The 16,751-nt window shown below is 44.3% G+C and overlaps 1 protein-coding gene across 1 annotated transcript; it reads right to left on the bottom strand.

Annotated features, from left to right (window-relative positions):
- Positions 1 to 8,486: 8,486 nt before the first annotated feature.
- Positions 8,487 to 11,314, bottom strand: LOC100837110. Its single transcript, XM_003557609.4, has 4 exons — positions 11,056 to 11,314; positions 9,317 to 10,426; positions 9,095 to 9,238; positions 8,487 to 8,985 (listed from the first exon to the last, which is right to left on the bottom strand). The coding sequence occupies exons 1-4, from the start codon at positions 11,146 to 11,148 to the stop codon at positions 8,656 to 8,658; spliced, it is 1,677 nt and encodes a 558-aa protein (XP_003557657.1). The 5' UTR covers positions 11,149 to 11,314; the 3' UTR covers positions 8,487 to 8,655.
- Between the last annotated feature and the right edge of the window lie 5,437 nt (positions 11,315 to 16,751).

Here is a 16,751-nt window from a genome sequence, read left to right as displayed (position 1 = left end):
GTATAATAAATTGGTTACAAGAAGTTACTTTCTCCGTTCCTAAATACTTGTCGCTGTTTTAGTGTCGTTGTTTTAGTGCAAACTTATACTAAAACAGCGACAAGTATTTAGGCACGGAGAGAGTACTATTTTATTACGAGAAGGCCCACATTGCAGTCTCGGCTATTACTCGCTCCGTCCCATATTAAGTGACTCAAATTTATCAAATATAAACATATCTATATACTAAAATTTGTCTAGTTACATACAACAGAAAGTCAATTAATACGAGACGGAAGAAATGGAAAATAGTGCACTTCCATGTTCATGTGTTTAGGTGGCCCGTCGGGCAGCTGATTGTGACCAAATGAATACATCCACAAAAGTTCTTGCAGGGGCACTTCTCTCTCTGTCTGTCTCGAAACGGAGTCCAGAGTTGATGGAGATGTTTTGGCGAGAAGTTGACCGAACAGTGGCACGTCGCTTCGGCGCTTCCAAAGCCCGATCGAGCTCACCGGCGCTTCCAAACCAGCAGCTTCCATGGTGATAGAGTCGGTCAGTGTCACGACGAGGTGTTGGATAATGCGACCCAATCACCCAACATGTCGCATTGATCTACCACGGACAAAAGATCAGTGGATATAAATCCCGTCAGGCAATTTTTCATTTGCGCGGCAGAGATACTCACAGGCACACACCACACTACGTCACAGTGGATATTCAAACGCAGTTTGATAATGGCAATATTTTAAATTGCCTCAATTATTTATTATATAAGGCAATATTTTTGTATTGCCTCAAAATATAAGTCAAGGAGGGCTATTCTGTAAAGATGCCTCAAAAACTTTTAACTCTAAAGGCTTTTTAGAAAAATGCCTCTGAATTTTATAATATCAAAAGCATTTATCTATCTGGAGAACGTTCCGTACCTATTGTTGTTGCCGAACGTTTCGTCTCAGTATCAGTCACGTTCTGTTTTCCACCTTGCTCCCCAAACCTCTTGCCTTATCCCGTACTCATTCATTCTCCCCTTCCTCGTTATTTTCTTCTCGTCTTCCTCCTTCGCCTCACCTCTGCCTTGCCAATGCCCACCTATTTTATCTCCTCCTTGTCCACTGTTGCTGCCCTGCGTCGTCTGCCGTCGCCGCCGCATCCGTGCTCCGCCCTGCGCCGTCCGTCGCCGCCGCCTCCGTGCTCCGCACCGCGCGCATCCATGACTGCCCCCTTCGCACTCCTCTTTGTGCTGCAGAGCCCCGGCCTGACGCCTGCTCGCGGCTCCCCTACGCAGGACGGCGAAGGAGTCGGGCAACTCAAAGCCAGCGGTAACGGAGAGCAAGGTGTGAAGAAGAGGAACAGGAAGGGGCCCGGCGGAGGAGACCTATTCGTCGTCATCGACCTCGAGACGAGAATGCTGACATGGATTTTTTATGTGTGATGGAATATAATTAGAGAGGGATTTCTCGAGGTGTGTGTGTGGGGGGGGGGGGGGTGGGGGGTGGGGGGGGGGAGGAGATGATTCTACTGATTTTTTGTTCTTGCTTGGGATGGAATATAGGCTTAGGGTTACAATGATGACAAGCTTAGTTACCCACGTGTTTAGATAATTATCACTCGCCGTCAATGTAGTTAGCACCTTGGCACTAGTTTTGATACCCAACTTTTTAGGGGAAAAGTGATCACCCATGAGATAGCCAACTATGTAGGTTACAATGATCTTCCTGCCACTAATTTAGTTACCCACATGTACATGTCATCGTTATCACTCATCACCGATGTTGTTGCCCCATTGTTCGGGCTATATGTATCTCCCCGACATAGGTGCAATTAACCAACGGTTCAGGTTGTAGTTATCAATCTAATATATATGTAGTTACCCGACTATATATCACGCAGGCTAATCAGATCAAGTCAACATATACGTAGTTACCAAAGTGTTTAATCTACAGTTATCAACACAACATATATGTAGCTATCCAACATTTTAGGCTATAGGTATCGACCGAATATTGATGTAGTTACTCAACTGTTCACGATGTACTTATCACCCCGATACCAATGTAGTTATCCGGCCATTCCGGCTATAGTTATCAACGTATCATAGATGTATTTATCAAGTTGTCGATGCTATACTTATCACCCAGGCAACAATTTAGTTATCCAACTGTTCAGGTTATAGTTACCAACCCGACATCGATGTAGTTATCCAACAATTCAGGCTAGAATTATCACCCCAATACCGATGTAGTTATCCATGTAAGTTTCTACCCTGTGTGGGGTGGTAATTTTGTCCCCTCCCATTTCAATGCAACTTTTTGTGTACTGTCTGAGGGTGGTAACTTCATGCATTCAGGCTTGGTAACTCCGTTCATATCAGATTGGTAACTATATGCACTATGTGTTGGTAAGTCCAAGCATTGGATGTTGGTACGTTTCATACCATGTAGGTTTGTACTATGTGGAGGTAGTAATTATGTCCCCTCCCATTGGATGCAACTTTTGTGCCCTGGTGGGGTTGTGTAACCTTATGCATTGTGTGATTGTAAGTTCATGCGTTGCATGTTGATAACTTTTGTTACACATGTGTATCCTGTCGTAAGGGTGGTGATTCTTTCCCACTCATAGAGTGCAACTTTTTTCGCAATTTGTGGGGTTGATAACTTCATGCGTTGAGGGTTGTTAACTTTATACATCGTCCGTTTGGTAAGTACATGGATTGTTTTGTTGGTAGGTTCATGCATTAGATGTTGGTAATTGATTTTTGTACCATGTAGGTTTGCACCATATGGGATGTAGCTATCCCCATCCCATTTGAATGCACTAGCTCGTGTGCACTGGGTGAGGTCGCATTGGTAACTGATCTACGCGCTATGTGTTGGTAACATTATGCGTCGCTGGTTGGTAACTTTATCCATATATGATTGATAACTCTGCACTATTGCACTATTTGTTGGTAAGTTTATGCATTGCACATTGGTAATTTTTGCATCATGCAGGATTTCTCTTGCATTTTGTGTTGGTAGGACGGAGTAGGATGTGTTTTTACTTTTTAGTCTCACTCAAACTTGAACAATTATGTGCAAAATCTATGTTGACGGGGTGGAAAGGGACGAGTAAATATGTTTGTTTTTTTCTCATCGGATATTACAGGGATAACTTTATGTGGCTAGGTACGAAGGATTTTTGTTCCAGGTGGTAATTTCGGGTAAATTACCGCATAATAATGGTTGAGAACTTTTGAGACCGGAAACGATGACGGCACATCCTCAAGTGAGATCTAATTTTTGAAGTCGGTAACTTTTTGGGAATAGTCTGATAACTTAGTTATTACCGGTTGGTAACTTTGTGTCAAAAAAAAAGTCGTTGAAACATATCGAAATGGGATCTGCTTTTCAAGTACTCGTCGCAATGAACTCAATGGCGAAAACAGATTGCAGATCAGGTTTGTCGTTTGAGAGTTAAAGCATTTTGAACTTTTAAATATGAAGGAATCTTGCTGACATAAGCGTTTTTGGCATTGCATGCATGTTCATGTATGGGTGTGAAGAAAAATTAGAACAGTGGAATAAAAAAAGAATCATGTAGCTATAGAAATAGCATGCACGCGCCTGCTTGTGCTCGCGTCGCGCAGCTCACGCGGATTCCTACCTGCGCACTCGTCAGGATCGTTCGGTACCTAAGTTAGGTGCATAACGGTTGCCAAATAGTCAAGTCCAAAATTGCCTCCAAAACTTTTTAACATCAAAGGCAAAGGTACTTACTACAGTAGCTTAACCATTTTTTGAGGAAATTGCATACGCGATCCATAAACTTGGCAGCGATGTTCAATTTCATCCATAAACTTGCGGATTTGAAAAACGGCCCCTTAAACTTAGCATGTGGGTTCACTTATAATCCAAATTGACGAATTCGGTCTAAATTAGACTACTCTGGCATCTGATTTGGCCTAGGGAGGGGGGGTCTTCTTTGCAAATTTGCAGCCGATGTTTTCTTTCATTGAACCCCCGGTATTTTTTGGCCTATAACCTGCGATCCAGGCAGCGCTACGAAGAGGCGGCATGTTTGATTTATTCAGAAAACCCCCTCCCTCGTTGCGTGTTAGACCGTTCGGCCCTTGCCCTCCTCCGTTACACCGTCTTGCCCGTGGGAGACAAAGTGACGGAACAGAAGGGCCGGAGGCGATCGCCGACTGCACAGCCGGCGACACCCACATCTCGGAGATGGAACCGCGTAGACGACGATGACTTGAACGGCGGCTCTGTCGATGTCCACACAAACGACGACGTCGATAGCTTCTGCGGTGACTACTGGAACGGCGTCACGGCTCGCGCTTGCTTCAGGAGAGCAGTGGCAAGATTTGGGAATTTCTGAGGCTAGGGTTAGGGATTTAAGCCGCGGGCTAGAACCCATATTTTTCCAGGGGGCCCAACACAAGATTCCAGAAGCCGCAACTTTGCAAAAAGACGCCCCCCCCGAGCCGCGTCAGATGTCTATGTGGCCTAATTTGGTCCGAAATTGTCATTTTGGACTAAAATGACAAACTTGTCAAGTTTAAGGAGCCGTTTTCAAATCTGCGAGTTTATGGATGAAAGTGAAATCGCTGCCAAGTTAAAGGATCTCCAATGCAATTTCCTTCCATTTCTTTTCCTGAAAGTTGACCCAGCACATAAGTGAATTTTACTTTTATGTACACAAGTGGCAGTATATGTCCGGTTTCATTTGCTTTTCTAAAAGTGTCAGTTTACATAAAAAGTAAACTTCTGACATTATGGGCAGGGTGACACCATTAAGTGTGGTATGGAGGTTGGCTTGACATCACCAAATAGTGCAGCACTCGTAGCACTCGGTACAGTTCAGAATATCGATAAAGAAGCGAAATGTATGGATGGTAAACCGCTCGGTAATTATGTTGAGGTACTCGTGAACGTAGTCATAAAAGGTACAACTTTGTTGCCAAGAGCCCAAGGGAGGGTTTTAAATATTGGGAATGCTCAAGCTCATTCTATTCCTTGGCCAAGGGAAAATGTATGGTGTACGCAACTTAGCTACTCTCCATATATTTTGCATATACTTCATTTGCATCGTGGTTTTGTGAACTATTCTTTTTTTTGAACAAAAATTGTAGGTAATAAGTTCAGATAGTACGGCGAGCAAATCCTCGCCGGACGCTTCATCGTCGGAGTTGCCGTCCAGAGGTCCACGACCTGGCGCAAGGTCCGTGGAGACCCTCCGCCGCCGTCCACCCTCCAGCTCTGCGCCGGCCATCGTTGTCTCGTATTTCATCTTGCCAAGTCCGAGGTCATCCCCAGCGAGTTGCACGAGTTCTTCAAGGACCCCAGTGTGAAGTTTGTGGGGCAGGAACTCGCAGGCGCCCGGCGCGCGCTACGCCAGTACTGGGGTATTCACCTTCCGCATGGAGACGAGATCAGGGTTTCCGGTGGCATGGAGATGGAGGAGGAGGTCTCCATCTCTGTGGATCGGATGGCCTACAGACCCAGGTACGTCTCGAACGCGTCCCTCGGAGAGCTCTCACCGGAGGAGGTGAGACGCGGATGTGTGGACGCGTACGCCGCCTTCCATTACGGCTTCCACTGGCTCTTCTCCGACAGCCCGCGCGCACGGCCACTGCCTGTGCCTGCGCGCGCGCGCGATCTGCCTCCGGCCCAGAGGGCTCATGGAGTGCCACTGCCCGTGCCCTCGCGTTCTCCGCCTCGAGCGCGAACTGCTCGTCATGCTGTTGAGAGTGCACGCCCACTGCCGCGTGCTCCGACTCCGACCCCACTGCACGAGCGTGCACGTCTACTACGGACTACTCCGGGCTACGGCGTTGACGTCCCTAGCAAGGCCGGCTTGGGTGAGAATTTCAAACAAACTTGTTTAATCTGTTCTTATTTAGTTTGTGATCTGTTGTTCTTATGTTTTCTTTCTTGTGCAGATGGCTGGTCCGCACATATGGAACACAGCTCCTTCATTGATGGTAATTTTTTTTCCTAAATGCTTCGGTGCTTAATTCGTGACTGTTATGGATAAACATTTGATTGTGTAGTTTGCACTACAATTTTTGCTCGGGCGTGCTTCACACTCCTTGTTTGTTTTAGATAAGGGTATTTTTTTGTCAATTAGTATTTGGTCATCAAAGTTTCAGTGTTAGCTACTGCAGCAACTCAAATTCAGAACGTCTAGCAGCACAGTCCGATTCAACTCACTCTAGTTACTGCTGTTCAGGGCGGAGCCAGGGGGTGGGCTAGCAGGGATCAGATCCCCCCTATTGCTTGGCCCCCCTATCCCTCCACATCACATATAGTACTTGTATATAATCCCTGCAATACTAGTAGTTACATGTGTACTCTATGTAATGCCATCGATCCTGATTGGGTACTGCAGGTGGAGCGAGTAGTACTAGTTGCTGCATAGGAACAATTTTGGTTGTCCACTGGAATGAGAACCGACTGTAGAAGAACCAACTATTACAATAACTAGGACTACAACCTGTTAACCTGCACCCCTAGCACCCTGCAGGTGAAGCAGTAGCCGATGGCGGGATGTGCCGCATCGGAGTAGACACCGCTGCCACACGTGTACGCGATGAATTCCTTCATCTTATTCACTGCCTGGAGCAGTCCTAATGGCCACCGACCCATCAGAGCCCCTGAGCTACGGATGAAGTTGCTATAATGGTTTTTATTGATTAGGCTTTCTTCATTGTTCTGTTACTGTTTTCTTTCTGCATCCTGTACCTTCAGGCTCTACACTGAAACCTTGGATTATATCTAGATTGTTTTGGTCATTAGACTTGTAGTATTTCAAGATGTGCTTAACTACTTATAGTCCATTAATGTTCAGTTCTTTCATGTATACAGGTATTGACCTTCTGTTCATGAAAGTCCTAGAGACTGGAGATCTAGATCTTGAACAGCTATTGGTACTGGGGATAAGGCAATTGGCTGGCATTAACCCTTTGTGGGAAGAGTACATAAACCTCTCTGAGCCAAGTAGTGAAGAAGACAACCTTGACCGTGATCCTGATTATGAGGGAGAGGAGGAGCAGGACTATCAAGTTAATGAGGAGAACTCAGATGATGCTGGTGCTGGTGCTAATGGTGATGATGGTGATGATGCTGGTGCTGGTGCTAATGGTGACGATGGTGATGATGATGGTGATGATGATGATGATGACGGTGATGACGACGACGACGACGACGACCCTGACTTTGACCCTATGGACGAGGATGAAGAGGATGATGAAGAGGAGGAGTTGGAGGATGATGATGATGTTGATGACCCAGACTACGATCCAGAAGAAGAAGAAGAAGATGCTGCTGCCTCAGCGCATACCTTCATCAAAGTGACAATAAAGCGTGCTGACATGGAGACATGCTTCTTACATCTTGTTCCAGGTGTGCACGTGCTTCACTTTGGGAACCTAAATGTGCTGGAAAGAATCAGGTTATGGCGGCGTGGTGACAGGAGAGGGTTTGACTTCTTTCCTTCAGAAACTTTGAAGAGGGTTTGGCGCCTGGATCTGTTTTTGATGGGTTTGAACCCTGCTGACTACGCTGCCTTCGAACCACCGGTGCCCGAGCCTGGGGATTATGAGGATGAGGGCTGGTACGACAACATTCCCGATGATGATTATGGTGACGAGGCATCTTCTTCTTCTGATGATGACATGGAAGACGACATGGAAGATGACTGATTTAGCTTTACTTGTCTGCATTTCAGGCTATCTAGAGTTACTTGTTTTAGCTGCGTCATAACCTATTTAGCTTTGCTACGCTGTGATACCTGGTTCCTGTAATAATTTTTGTGCACTATGAATCTTTCTCACTTGGGAGTTTTGACTCGATTCAGCATGTTTTGCAATATTCTTTCATCAGTTTTGGTTCTATTTGATGCAATCTGCATGTATGTTCGGCTCTCTATTGTCAGGATCTTGGAGTCCAAAAGTCCTGTCAATTATATCATATGGATACCTGATTACAGCAGTACGAGTATACAACACATTGTGAAATTATTTTAAACCTGCCAGACTGGCTCGTTTTGCAATCTGAGACGGTGTTCTAACTTGCTAGTATATGATGTAAATCTTGGGACGAAACAAGAGCTCGTGAACCAAGAGCATCACGGCTCAGTGGCATTGAAAACATCTCCAGTTCTGCTGTACTAGCCAGACATTTTAATCAGAACATATTCAATTGAAGACCACTGGGTATTTTGATCACCACTTCTGGACGCTATTTTTGTCGTGCTAATTGTGCAAGCCGTGGAATACGTACGCATCGGCACATGTCTAAGTCTTGGGCATCAATATATAGGTGGGGCTGGTCATGCACATGTTAAACCGTGTGCATATCTCCTCGACTCTATCTCTTGTTCTGTTCCAGCAGAGGGTTTGTGATTTTAAACACATCATCTACTGATTTTTTTTTAATCTTAGTGGCATTCTGTGAACCATGTAATATGAACAACCAGCTTCGGATCTTTGCATAAATCAAGGAAAGCAGAGCACAAGAGATACCCATATAAATAATACAGTAAATGTTCTTCTTTCTATCAAGCCATCATTGTCAGATGTTGCCGCATGGCATGCATACATGATAAAGCGTTTTTTCCAAAAACATACAGGATAAAAGTTATAAGCCTGAAAAGGAGACCACCAACACAAAAACTTATAACAGGTCATTCTAAAACTATTTCAAGATATGGCAAGCTGCTCCCGTCTCTAAGGTCATCAAGCACCTCCGATCTATCACACTCATGCCATTCCCGCTGATGGGGATCTATCTCCAGGCCCCAGAGCCCACGCTCTTTGTTTTCAACAACGCGCCCATCAAAAAGATGGACGCACATCAGCCTCGGCGACATGCCCATGATCTGCTTCACAAAGCTGGTTTGCCACCCCACTCCCTCGAAGCCGATGACCACTAGTTCTTTCAAGTGATGGTGCTGACGGTGCTCCACTTTGACATCTAGCGATCCAGCATTTGCCATCTCTGCACTTTTATCAATCTGCATCAAGATTTCAGAGTTCAGAATACTAGGTTTCAGAGAAATTTCATAGAAATTATGTGTATCGTAAAACATAGCTATTAAGTTATTTGGTCGAGAAATGACATACATGGACATGAAGCGACTCCAAGGCAGGTGCGGCACCAAGTAGGATGAGAATCCAGAATGTATCCCAGTTCATTGGCATGTTTGCAATGAACAACTTCTTGAGATGATTGAACTGACCGGGAATAATGGTTGGTTCAATCCACATCTGCATACATGATGCGTTGACATTTAGTATCTTAGGTAGCAATACGAAACCAAGATCATTTCACAAATGGTTACTCACCTGACGCCCTCTCATTTGCAAAACAAGGTAGTCTAGCGGTGGCGGCAACCCTTTGAAGAATTTGCTTAGTGGATATGTCCAGTTACTGCCAGAGGAATCATCCTCGCCATGATCTCCAGTAGGCATGAAGTCCAAACTCACGTGCTTAAGTCGAGGCACCACACCGTAGTATATTTTGGCCGGCTGACCCCGACAAGCAAATGTCTCGAGGCAAGGGAGCAAAGTCAGATATATTTTCCCAATGTTACAGTTGTCCAATTGAAGATTCTTTAACTTTGATGCCGGAACATTGATATGAAAAGCACCTCGGTCATAACTACATTCTTCTAGCCTCAAATCTATCAACTGAACACAGTTTCTCAGAATATCATAAGCGTGTAACATCGTTGAACTTGTTTTGCATAGAGTGAGTGTTGTGAGCCCCTGTAACACCAAAGAGTTCGTTGCACTATGATGATAGCAACCGGACAGCACAAGCCGTTTCAGCCGCACATTCTGGCATCCATCCAAAAGCCGAAAGTCATAGCACCAGCTAGAGTTTTCAATGACAAGCTCCAAATCCTCAACCCCCCATCTGCCAATCGCTGCCATAATCCATTGATCAATGAAACTACTCGCCTCAAACATTTGAAGCCTCAACTTCTGGATAGACCTCTGCTGAACACTGTCAGGAGCCAGAAGGAATGCGTTGACCCGTTTAACATAGCATCGCATGGCCCGACGCTCGTAACGTTGCAGGATGGATGTGAGCAGATGGACTTTCCCCATCCACCGCTCGTGCCGGTCCCTGATGGCATGATATCGTTCGTACTTGTCTTTAAAAGCATAAATGTCAGTCAGATTCTGCGCTTTCTTCTCTGCCTCGTACCCCGCCTTAGTCTCCATGGTTTTTTTCTTTATCCTGTGGTAGCGTGGAGGAAGAATTTCATGAACGGAAAGATCATAACATGTGTGTGATCGTCGGGGAAGATCCAGCCACCGCTTTGAAAGGATAGTGGTGGTTAGTGTTGTGCGTGCATCTAGCTTTTCAAGGATCATGATCAGTATCTCATCAGGTAAGCTGCTGATCTTGTCCTCACAGCAACTGATGTATTCCTTGCTCATATGCATCTGGTTTGGATCAAATGAGGAAGAATATGGAAGTATTGTGAGTGAATTCCAAACAGCTTAGACAGATAAGTGGCTTATCTTAAAGGTAATTACTATCAAGATATCTAATAACTGAGGCCTAGACAAACCAAATAAAGTCACCTTTTGCAGGAAAAACTAAATAATTGCATAAACAACGAAACAATTTAAGATCAAGAGACATATAGTTACGCAGTTACTCTAGCGTGCACCAAAAGATGGATAAGAGGTGTCCTAATTGAGCAATTTTGACAACAAGTACATCAATTAACCCAAAAAATGCAGCAAAATAATTATCTTAAATTGCACTGTCACCATCTACAGCAGCAGTATGATTCCGAAAAAACATGGATTGATCCAATAATGGGCATTTTTTTCTTAGAAAATATAAGATGGGGAAATTTTCGTGGCTACCAGTTTAATTTCTGCCTTTCCAAAAAAAAGTTCAATTGCTCGACGAAATCTGAAGGGTAACTCATACAGAGAACGAAATTGCTTCCAGGGATGTGTTATATGGTAACTATTGGACGTCAGTATGAGTACATCATCAAAAAGATTTAAAATTTACAGGTGAAACAGGAGCGAGAGAGGGAGAAGGGGCAGTGCCGTACTCGTTTGGACGACGAGAAAGCGGTGGTGACGATAGAGATATCGGAGGCCTTCCTGAGCCGGCGGTAGAGCTGAGGAGAAGTTCCCATAGCCATCGGAACAGACCGGCGATCGACGGGGAGCTGTGGATCTGGGCTGGTTTGTTTCTCAGGTCACCGGTGCGGGGGGGATCCGAGGGTGGGCCGGTGGGGTGTGGTGCTGGGGACGGTTGTTCTTTTATGCCTGTCCGGAAGGATCAAATAATCTGACTTCTCAACACTGATGCTGAGTCGGGCCCGGATAATATTTCAACGTTGTATGGTCGGATCCGTTTGCTTAATGTCATTTTCAAGGTGATTACCAAGATCTTGAGAACGATACGTACCATTAGTAGGGTTCAGACCGCCTTCATTCCTGGTGGGTCTATGCTCGAGGGGTGGTTCTGGTTCATGAAATTCTGCATGATTTGGATCGGTCGTGTGAAAAAGGTACTGTGTTGAAGTTGGATTTCGAGAAAGCTTGTGACAAAGTGAGGCGGCTTTTTTTTTGTGGAGGTCCTCGAACGGCTAGTGTTTTTGTGTTCAATGGATTGAATGGATTCAGGCTGCAGTGGAATCTGGTAAAGCGTGCATCAACGTGAATGGAGAAAATGGTGAATTCTTCCGCACTTTTAAGGGGCTGCGGCAGGGGGATCTGTTGTCACCGTTGCTATTTAACTTTGTGGGGATGCTCTTGGTGCTATGTTAAAGGCGGCAAAGGATGCTGGGCATGTTAGGGGGTTGGTGTCTCACCTCATTCCCGACGGGGTTTCGCACCTTCAATACGCCGATGACACTGCGTTGTTTCTCAATTATGATGATCATTCTGTGCGGAATGTGAAGCTCTTGCTCCCCCTGTCTTCCTCGCTCTGCGCGTGCCAGAGAGAGAGAGAGAGAGAGTTGTGACTGTCTTGTGGGCCTGCGCGGGACATGGACGGGCGAAAAGTGGTTGTCCAGACACCTCAAACCTCTCTCAAATTTGGGGCAACTTTGGGGGATGAGGCCGGACAAACAGGACATTTTGTCCGTTTGGGACATGCCATTGGGGGATGAGTTTGAAGACAAAATGTCCATATCTCCCAAAGTGGACATTTGGAATAGCTTTGGGGGATTCATCGAAGATGCTCTAAGGCCCTAATCCGGGCTCGTACAAGCTCAAATAGATCCTACTGACCGAAACTATGGGCCATGAGAGCATTTCTAGCAGTTACCAAACCTGGCCTATCCAAACTGGTCGAGTTCGGATCAACTGAAAAACATTTGGAAGCACGATGCACAGAAAGAAACCTGAATTCAAAACCGAACTTTTGGAAAAACATATTTGCGCGTGAACGGATTAAAAAAAACATATTAAAAAATGTACTACTTTATTATGAGCACCCACATTGCAGTCTCATAGAGTGCCTAGGAGCACGTGATGCAGCTGGCTATTACTCGCTCCGTCCCATATTAACTGACTCAAATTTATCTAAATATGAGCGTATCTATATCTTACTCCTATAAAAGAGCCTTGTGGTGGTCGCCGTACCTCACACCCCACCAGTCTCTTACATGTGGGACCTGCCACCATCCGTCTCCCCAATCAACCCTCCCGATTCTCCGATTGCCATCTATATGTGTCTCTCCCGTGTCTCCCTACGCCGACCGATATCCAAATCCCCATCTCGCCCTGCATGGTCGCCGGCCACCCCTAGCACCTCGCCCCTCCCCTGCGCCCTAGCCGGCTGCCCCCAGCACCTCGCCCATCCCCTGCATGGTCGCCGGCCGTCCCCACACCGCGCCTCCCCTCCGCCCTAGCCGCGCACCAGCACCTCGCTACGTGGCCAATGGCTGTCCCCAGCACCTCGCCCCTCCCCTGCGCCCTAGCCGGCCGCCCCCAGCACCTCGCCCATCCCCTGCGTGGTCGCCGCCCGCCCCCACACCGCGCCCCCCCTCCGCCCTAGCCGCGGACCAGCACCTCGCCTCGGCGTATTCGCCGGCCTCCCCACACTGCGCCTCCCCTCTACCCTAGCCGCGGACGAGCACCTCGCCCCTTCACCGGCCTGCCCTCACAGCGCCTCCCCTCTGCCGTAGCCAACCCAGCACGCTCTGCCCCCTCCTCTCACGCGGCTGGTCTGCCACAGATCCTCCAGGCGACCTTCGTTGCAGTCGACGGCCATGAAGAAGTGCGAGCAGCGAGGGGAGAAAGGAGGCCGCCGGGGTCGGCGTGCCGTGCAGTGGGTGCGGACGGGTCAGGGTGGGGCTATTGAGTCCGTCGCCGCCGCCCACGCCCATTGAAATCTCCTCCACCGCGGGCACACAACTTACAGGTTTCGTACTGCCTAATTTGAGTTTCCGAGTCATGGTTCACTGAAATTTCTAATTTTAGGATTTGTTGGATGCATAGCCTGGAAGTCCTTGGTGCACTTCGTCTAATAGGGTATGAAAATGTGCTGGCATTTTAGGAATACCATTCATGAGGTTGTTTTGTTGAATTGGTATGAAATATCATAAATTGTAGTCCCCGCTACTCTCCTCATAGGATCTTTATCAAAAGCTCAATTTTGTACTGGATCGGGGCATCCTATTAGTAAACCCATTTGGACAGAGTTATCTGATTGGGATATTCTTGATCGATTTGGTCAGATATGTAAAAATCTTTTTCATTATCATAGTGGATCTTCCAAAAAACGGACTTTGTATCGACTAAAGTATATACTTCGACTTTCATGCGCTAGAACTTTAGCTCGTAAACATAAAAGCACGGTACGAACTTTTATGCAACGATTGGGCTCGGTATTTTTAGAAGAATTTTTTACGGAAGAAGACCCAGTTTTTTCTTTGATGTTCACCAAAACAACCCTTTTTTATTTCCGTGGATCGCATAGTGAGCGTATTTGGTATTTGGATATTATCCGTATCAACGGCCTGGTGAATCCTCGTAATTAATTATTAGACAAAACTAATAAACAGGAAAGGGTCGATGAATGATCAAGATAAAACTTGCATATTTTTGCATTCTGAAATGTTCTTCATAATTTTAGTATAACTCTTTGTAATAGAAATGAGCCATTTCCACATAGGGAAAGTCGTGTGCAATGAAAAATGCAAGCACGGTTTGGGGAGGGATTTTTCTCTATTGTAACAAGGAAGAATTATCTACTCCATCCGACTAGTTCCGGGTTCGAGTCCCGGGCAACCCATATGGAAAATTGAAAAGAGGAATCTGAGTTTTTAATTTTGACTCACTTCATTTACAAATTTTTTTGGTTTGGTTAATTTAGTTATATGGATATCCAATCTTTGGGCTGACTTAGTTGACATTGGTATATAGTCTATGTTATACTGTTAAATAACAAGCCTTCTATTATCTATATTATTTCTAGTTAATATGTGTGCTTGGGAGTCCTTGCAATTTGAATAAACCAAGATCTTACCATGACTGCAATTTTAGAGAGACGCGAAAGTACAAGCGTGTGGGGTCGCTTCTGCAACTGGATAACTAGCACTGAAAATCGTCTTTACATCGGATGGTTCGGTGTTTTGATGATCCCTACCTTATTGACCGCAACTTTTGTATTTATTATCGCCTTCATCGCAGCCCCTCCAGTAGATATTGATGGTATTCGCGAGCCTGTTTCTGGTTCTTTACTTTATGGAAACAATATTATCTCTGGTGCTATTATTCCTACTTCTGCGGCAATCGGATTGCACTTTTACCCAATTTGGGAAGCTGCATCCGTTGATGAATGGTTATACAATGGTGGTCCTTATGAGCTAATTGTTCTACACTTCTTACTTGGTGTAGCTTGTTATATGGGTCGTGAGTGGGAACTTAGTTTCCGTTTGGGTATGCGCCCTTGGATTGCTGTTGCATATTCAGCTCCTGTTGCAGCTGCGACTGCTGTTTTCTTGATTTACCCTATTGGTCAAGGAAGCTTCTCTGATGGTATGCCTTTAGGAATATCTGGTACTTTCAACTTTATGATTGTATTCCAGGCAGAGCACAACATCCTTATGCATCCATTTCACATGTTAGGTGTAGCTGGTGTTTTCGGCGGTTCCCTATTCAGTGCTATGCATGGTTCCTTGGTAACCTCTAGTTTGATCAGGGAAACTACTGAAAATGAATCTGCTAATGAGGGTTACAAATTTGGTCAAGAGGAAGAGACTTATAATATTGTGGCTGCTCATGGTTATTTTGGCCGATTAATCTTCCAATATGCTAGTTTCAACAACTCTCGTTCTTTACACTTCTTCTTGGCTGTTAGGTCTGAATCCCGCAACGGAGCTTCAAAAAAATGTCTTTCCGAGTTAATTTTCTCAGTTTTATTAACCCGGGTGGCTCTTTAATTATTGCTTTAAATTTGTAGTTCTTGTTTCAAGTTACGATTTCTAATTCTCTGTTATTTTTATTATATTATATTGATGCTTTATCACATTGCCTTTTTTGATGCAATTCATAGACCATACATATTGGAATCCTATATCTTACTTATTCTTCTTTCTATCATCTTTCCCTTTATCTACATCCCTTTAGTTTTGCTTCAGAACCTAGAATCTCGTTTCTTTTTTAGAGAAAAAATTGCAGTTGCTACAACTATATGATAGATCTACTCATTTATGATAGAGATATTTATTCCGATAGTGACTGCTTCTTAGTTAGGATCTCGACAATACGAAGCAATAGGTTGGTTATTAGTTAATTTTCTATAATTACTAAATTTTTTCTTTAAAAAAAGAAAAAAATAACGAGTCACATACTAAGCATAGCAATTATGTTAAATGATTTATCAATTTTCATTAAATCTTATAGAAAGAGGTATAATTTCTTCTTTTTTTAGGGATTTCGGGAAAAAAGGCTCTTGTCATTTTTTATTCTACCACTGCACAGAATGCGAAGACAAGATTAGTTATTCTTCATCTACGAATATCCAAAGTTTTACACCTAATACTCCATAGATAGTTCGAATTGGATAGCAACAATAATCAATTTTAGCGCGAATTGTTTGGAGAGGAAGTCTACCCTTTTTGATGCATTCCGTACGTGCAATTTCTTTTCCTCCGAGACGACCCGCTATTTTTACTTTGACTCCCCTTATATCTGCTTTTTTAGTTAATTCAATTGCTTTTTTTATTGCCTTTCGGAATGAAACTCGATTTTTTAATTGAAAAGCTATATATTCTGCAAGAATGTTAGGTTGTATATAAGGCTCTTTAACTTTTTCGATAGAAATATTAAGTCTTTGGTTTACAGAGTTAATTTCTTTTTGTAGATCTTTCTCTAATTCTTCGATTACTCCCTTTTTCTTTAATAAATTTGGAAATCCTATATGGATTATGACATGGATCATATCAATTTCTTTTTGAATTTCTATATGTGTAATTACTTTGGAACTTGAACCTGAGTCCATTTTTCTATTATGTGTAATTACTTCGGAACTTGAGTCTGATTCTATTTTTCTATTCGAGCCCTTTTTCCTATTTTTTTGTATATAGTTCTTGATACAATTCCTTATTTTTTTATCTTCCTGTAGACCCTCAGAATAATTTTTTGGTTGTGCGAACCAAAAGGAATGGTGTTTTTGGGTTGTACCAATTCTGAAACCAAGTGGATTTATTTTTTGTCCCATATTTTTCTATTCTATTTTTTTTTACTGGGAATCGAAATCTTAGCTGGATCTAAGGGTTATTTAGGTCTC

Source organism: Brachypodium distachyon, chromosome 1 (genome assembly GCF_000005505.3).
Source record: "Brachypodium distachyon strain Bd21 chromosome 1, Brachypodium_distachyon_v3.0, whole genome shotgun sequence".
Classification (NCBI taxonomy): domain Eukaryota; kingdom Viridiplantae; phylum Streptophyta; class Magnoliopsida; order Poales; family Poaceae; genus Brachypodium; species Brachypodium distachyon.
The sequence above is the reverse complement of the archived record's forward strand: the minus strand, read 5'-3'. Positions and strand labels throughout refer to the sequence as shown.

Coding starts and splice junctions, on each gene's coding strand:
- LOC100837110 (XM_003557609.4), bottom strand. CDS start 11,148: ATGGCTATGGGAACTTCTCCTCAGCTCTACCGCCGGCTCAGGAAGGCC. Junction 9,239..9,316: donor TGCAAATGAGAGGGCGTCAG/GTGAGTAACCAT, acceptor TCATGTATGCAG/ATGTGGATTGAACCAACCAT. Junction 8,986..9,094: donor TGGAGTCGCTTCATGTCCAT/GTATGTCATTTC, acceptor ATCTTGATGCAG/ATTGATAAAAGTGCAGAGAT.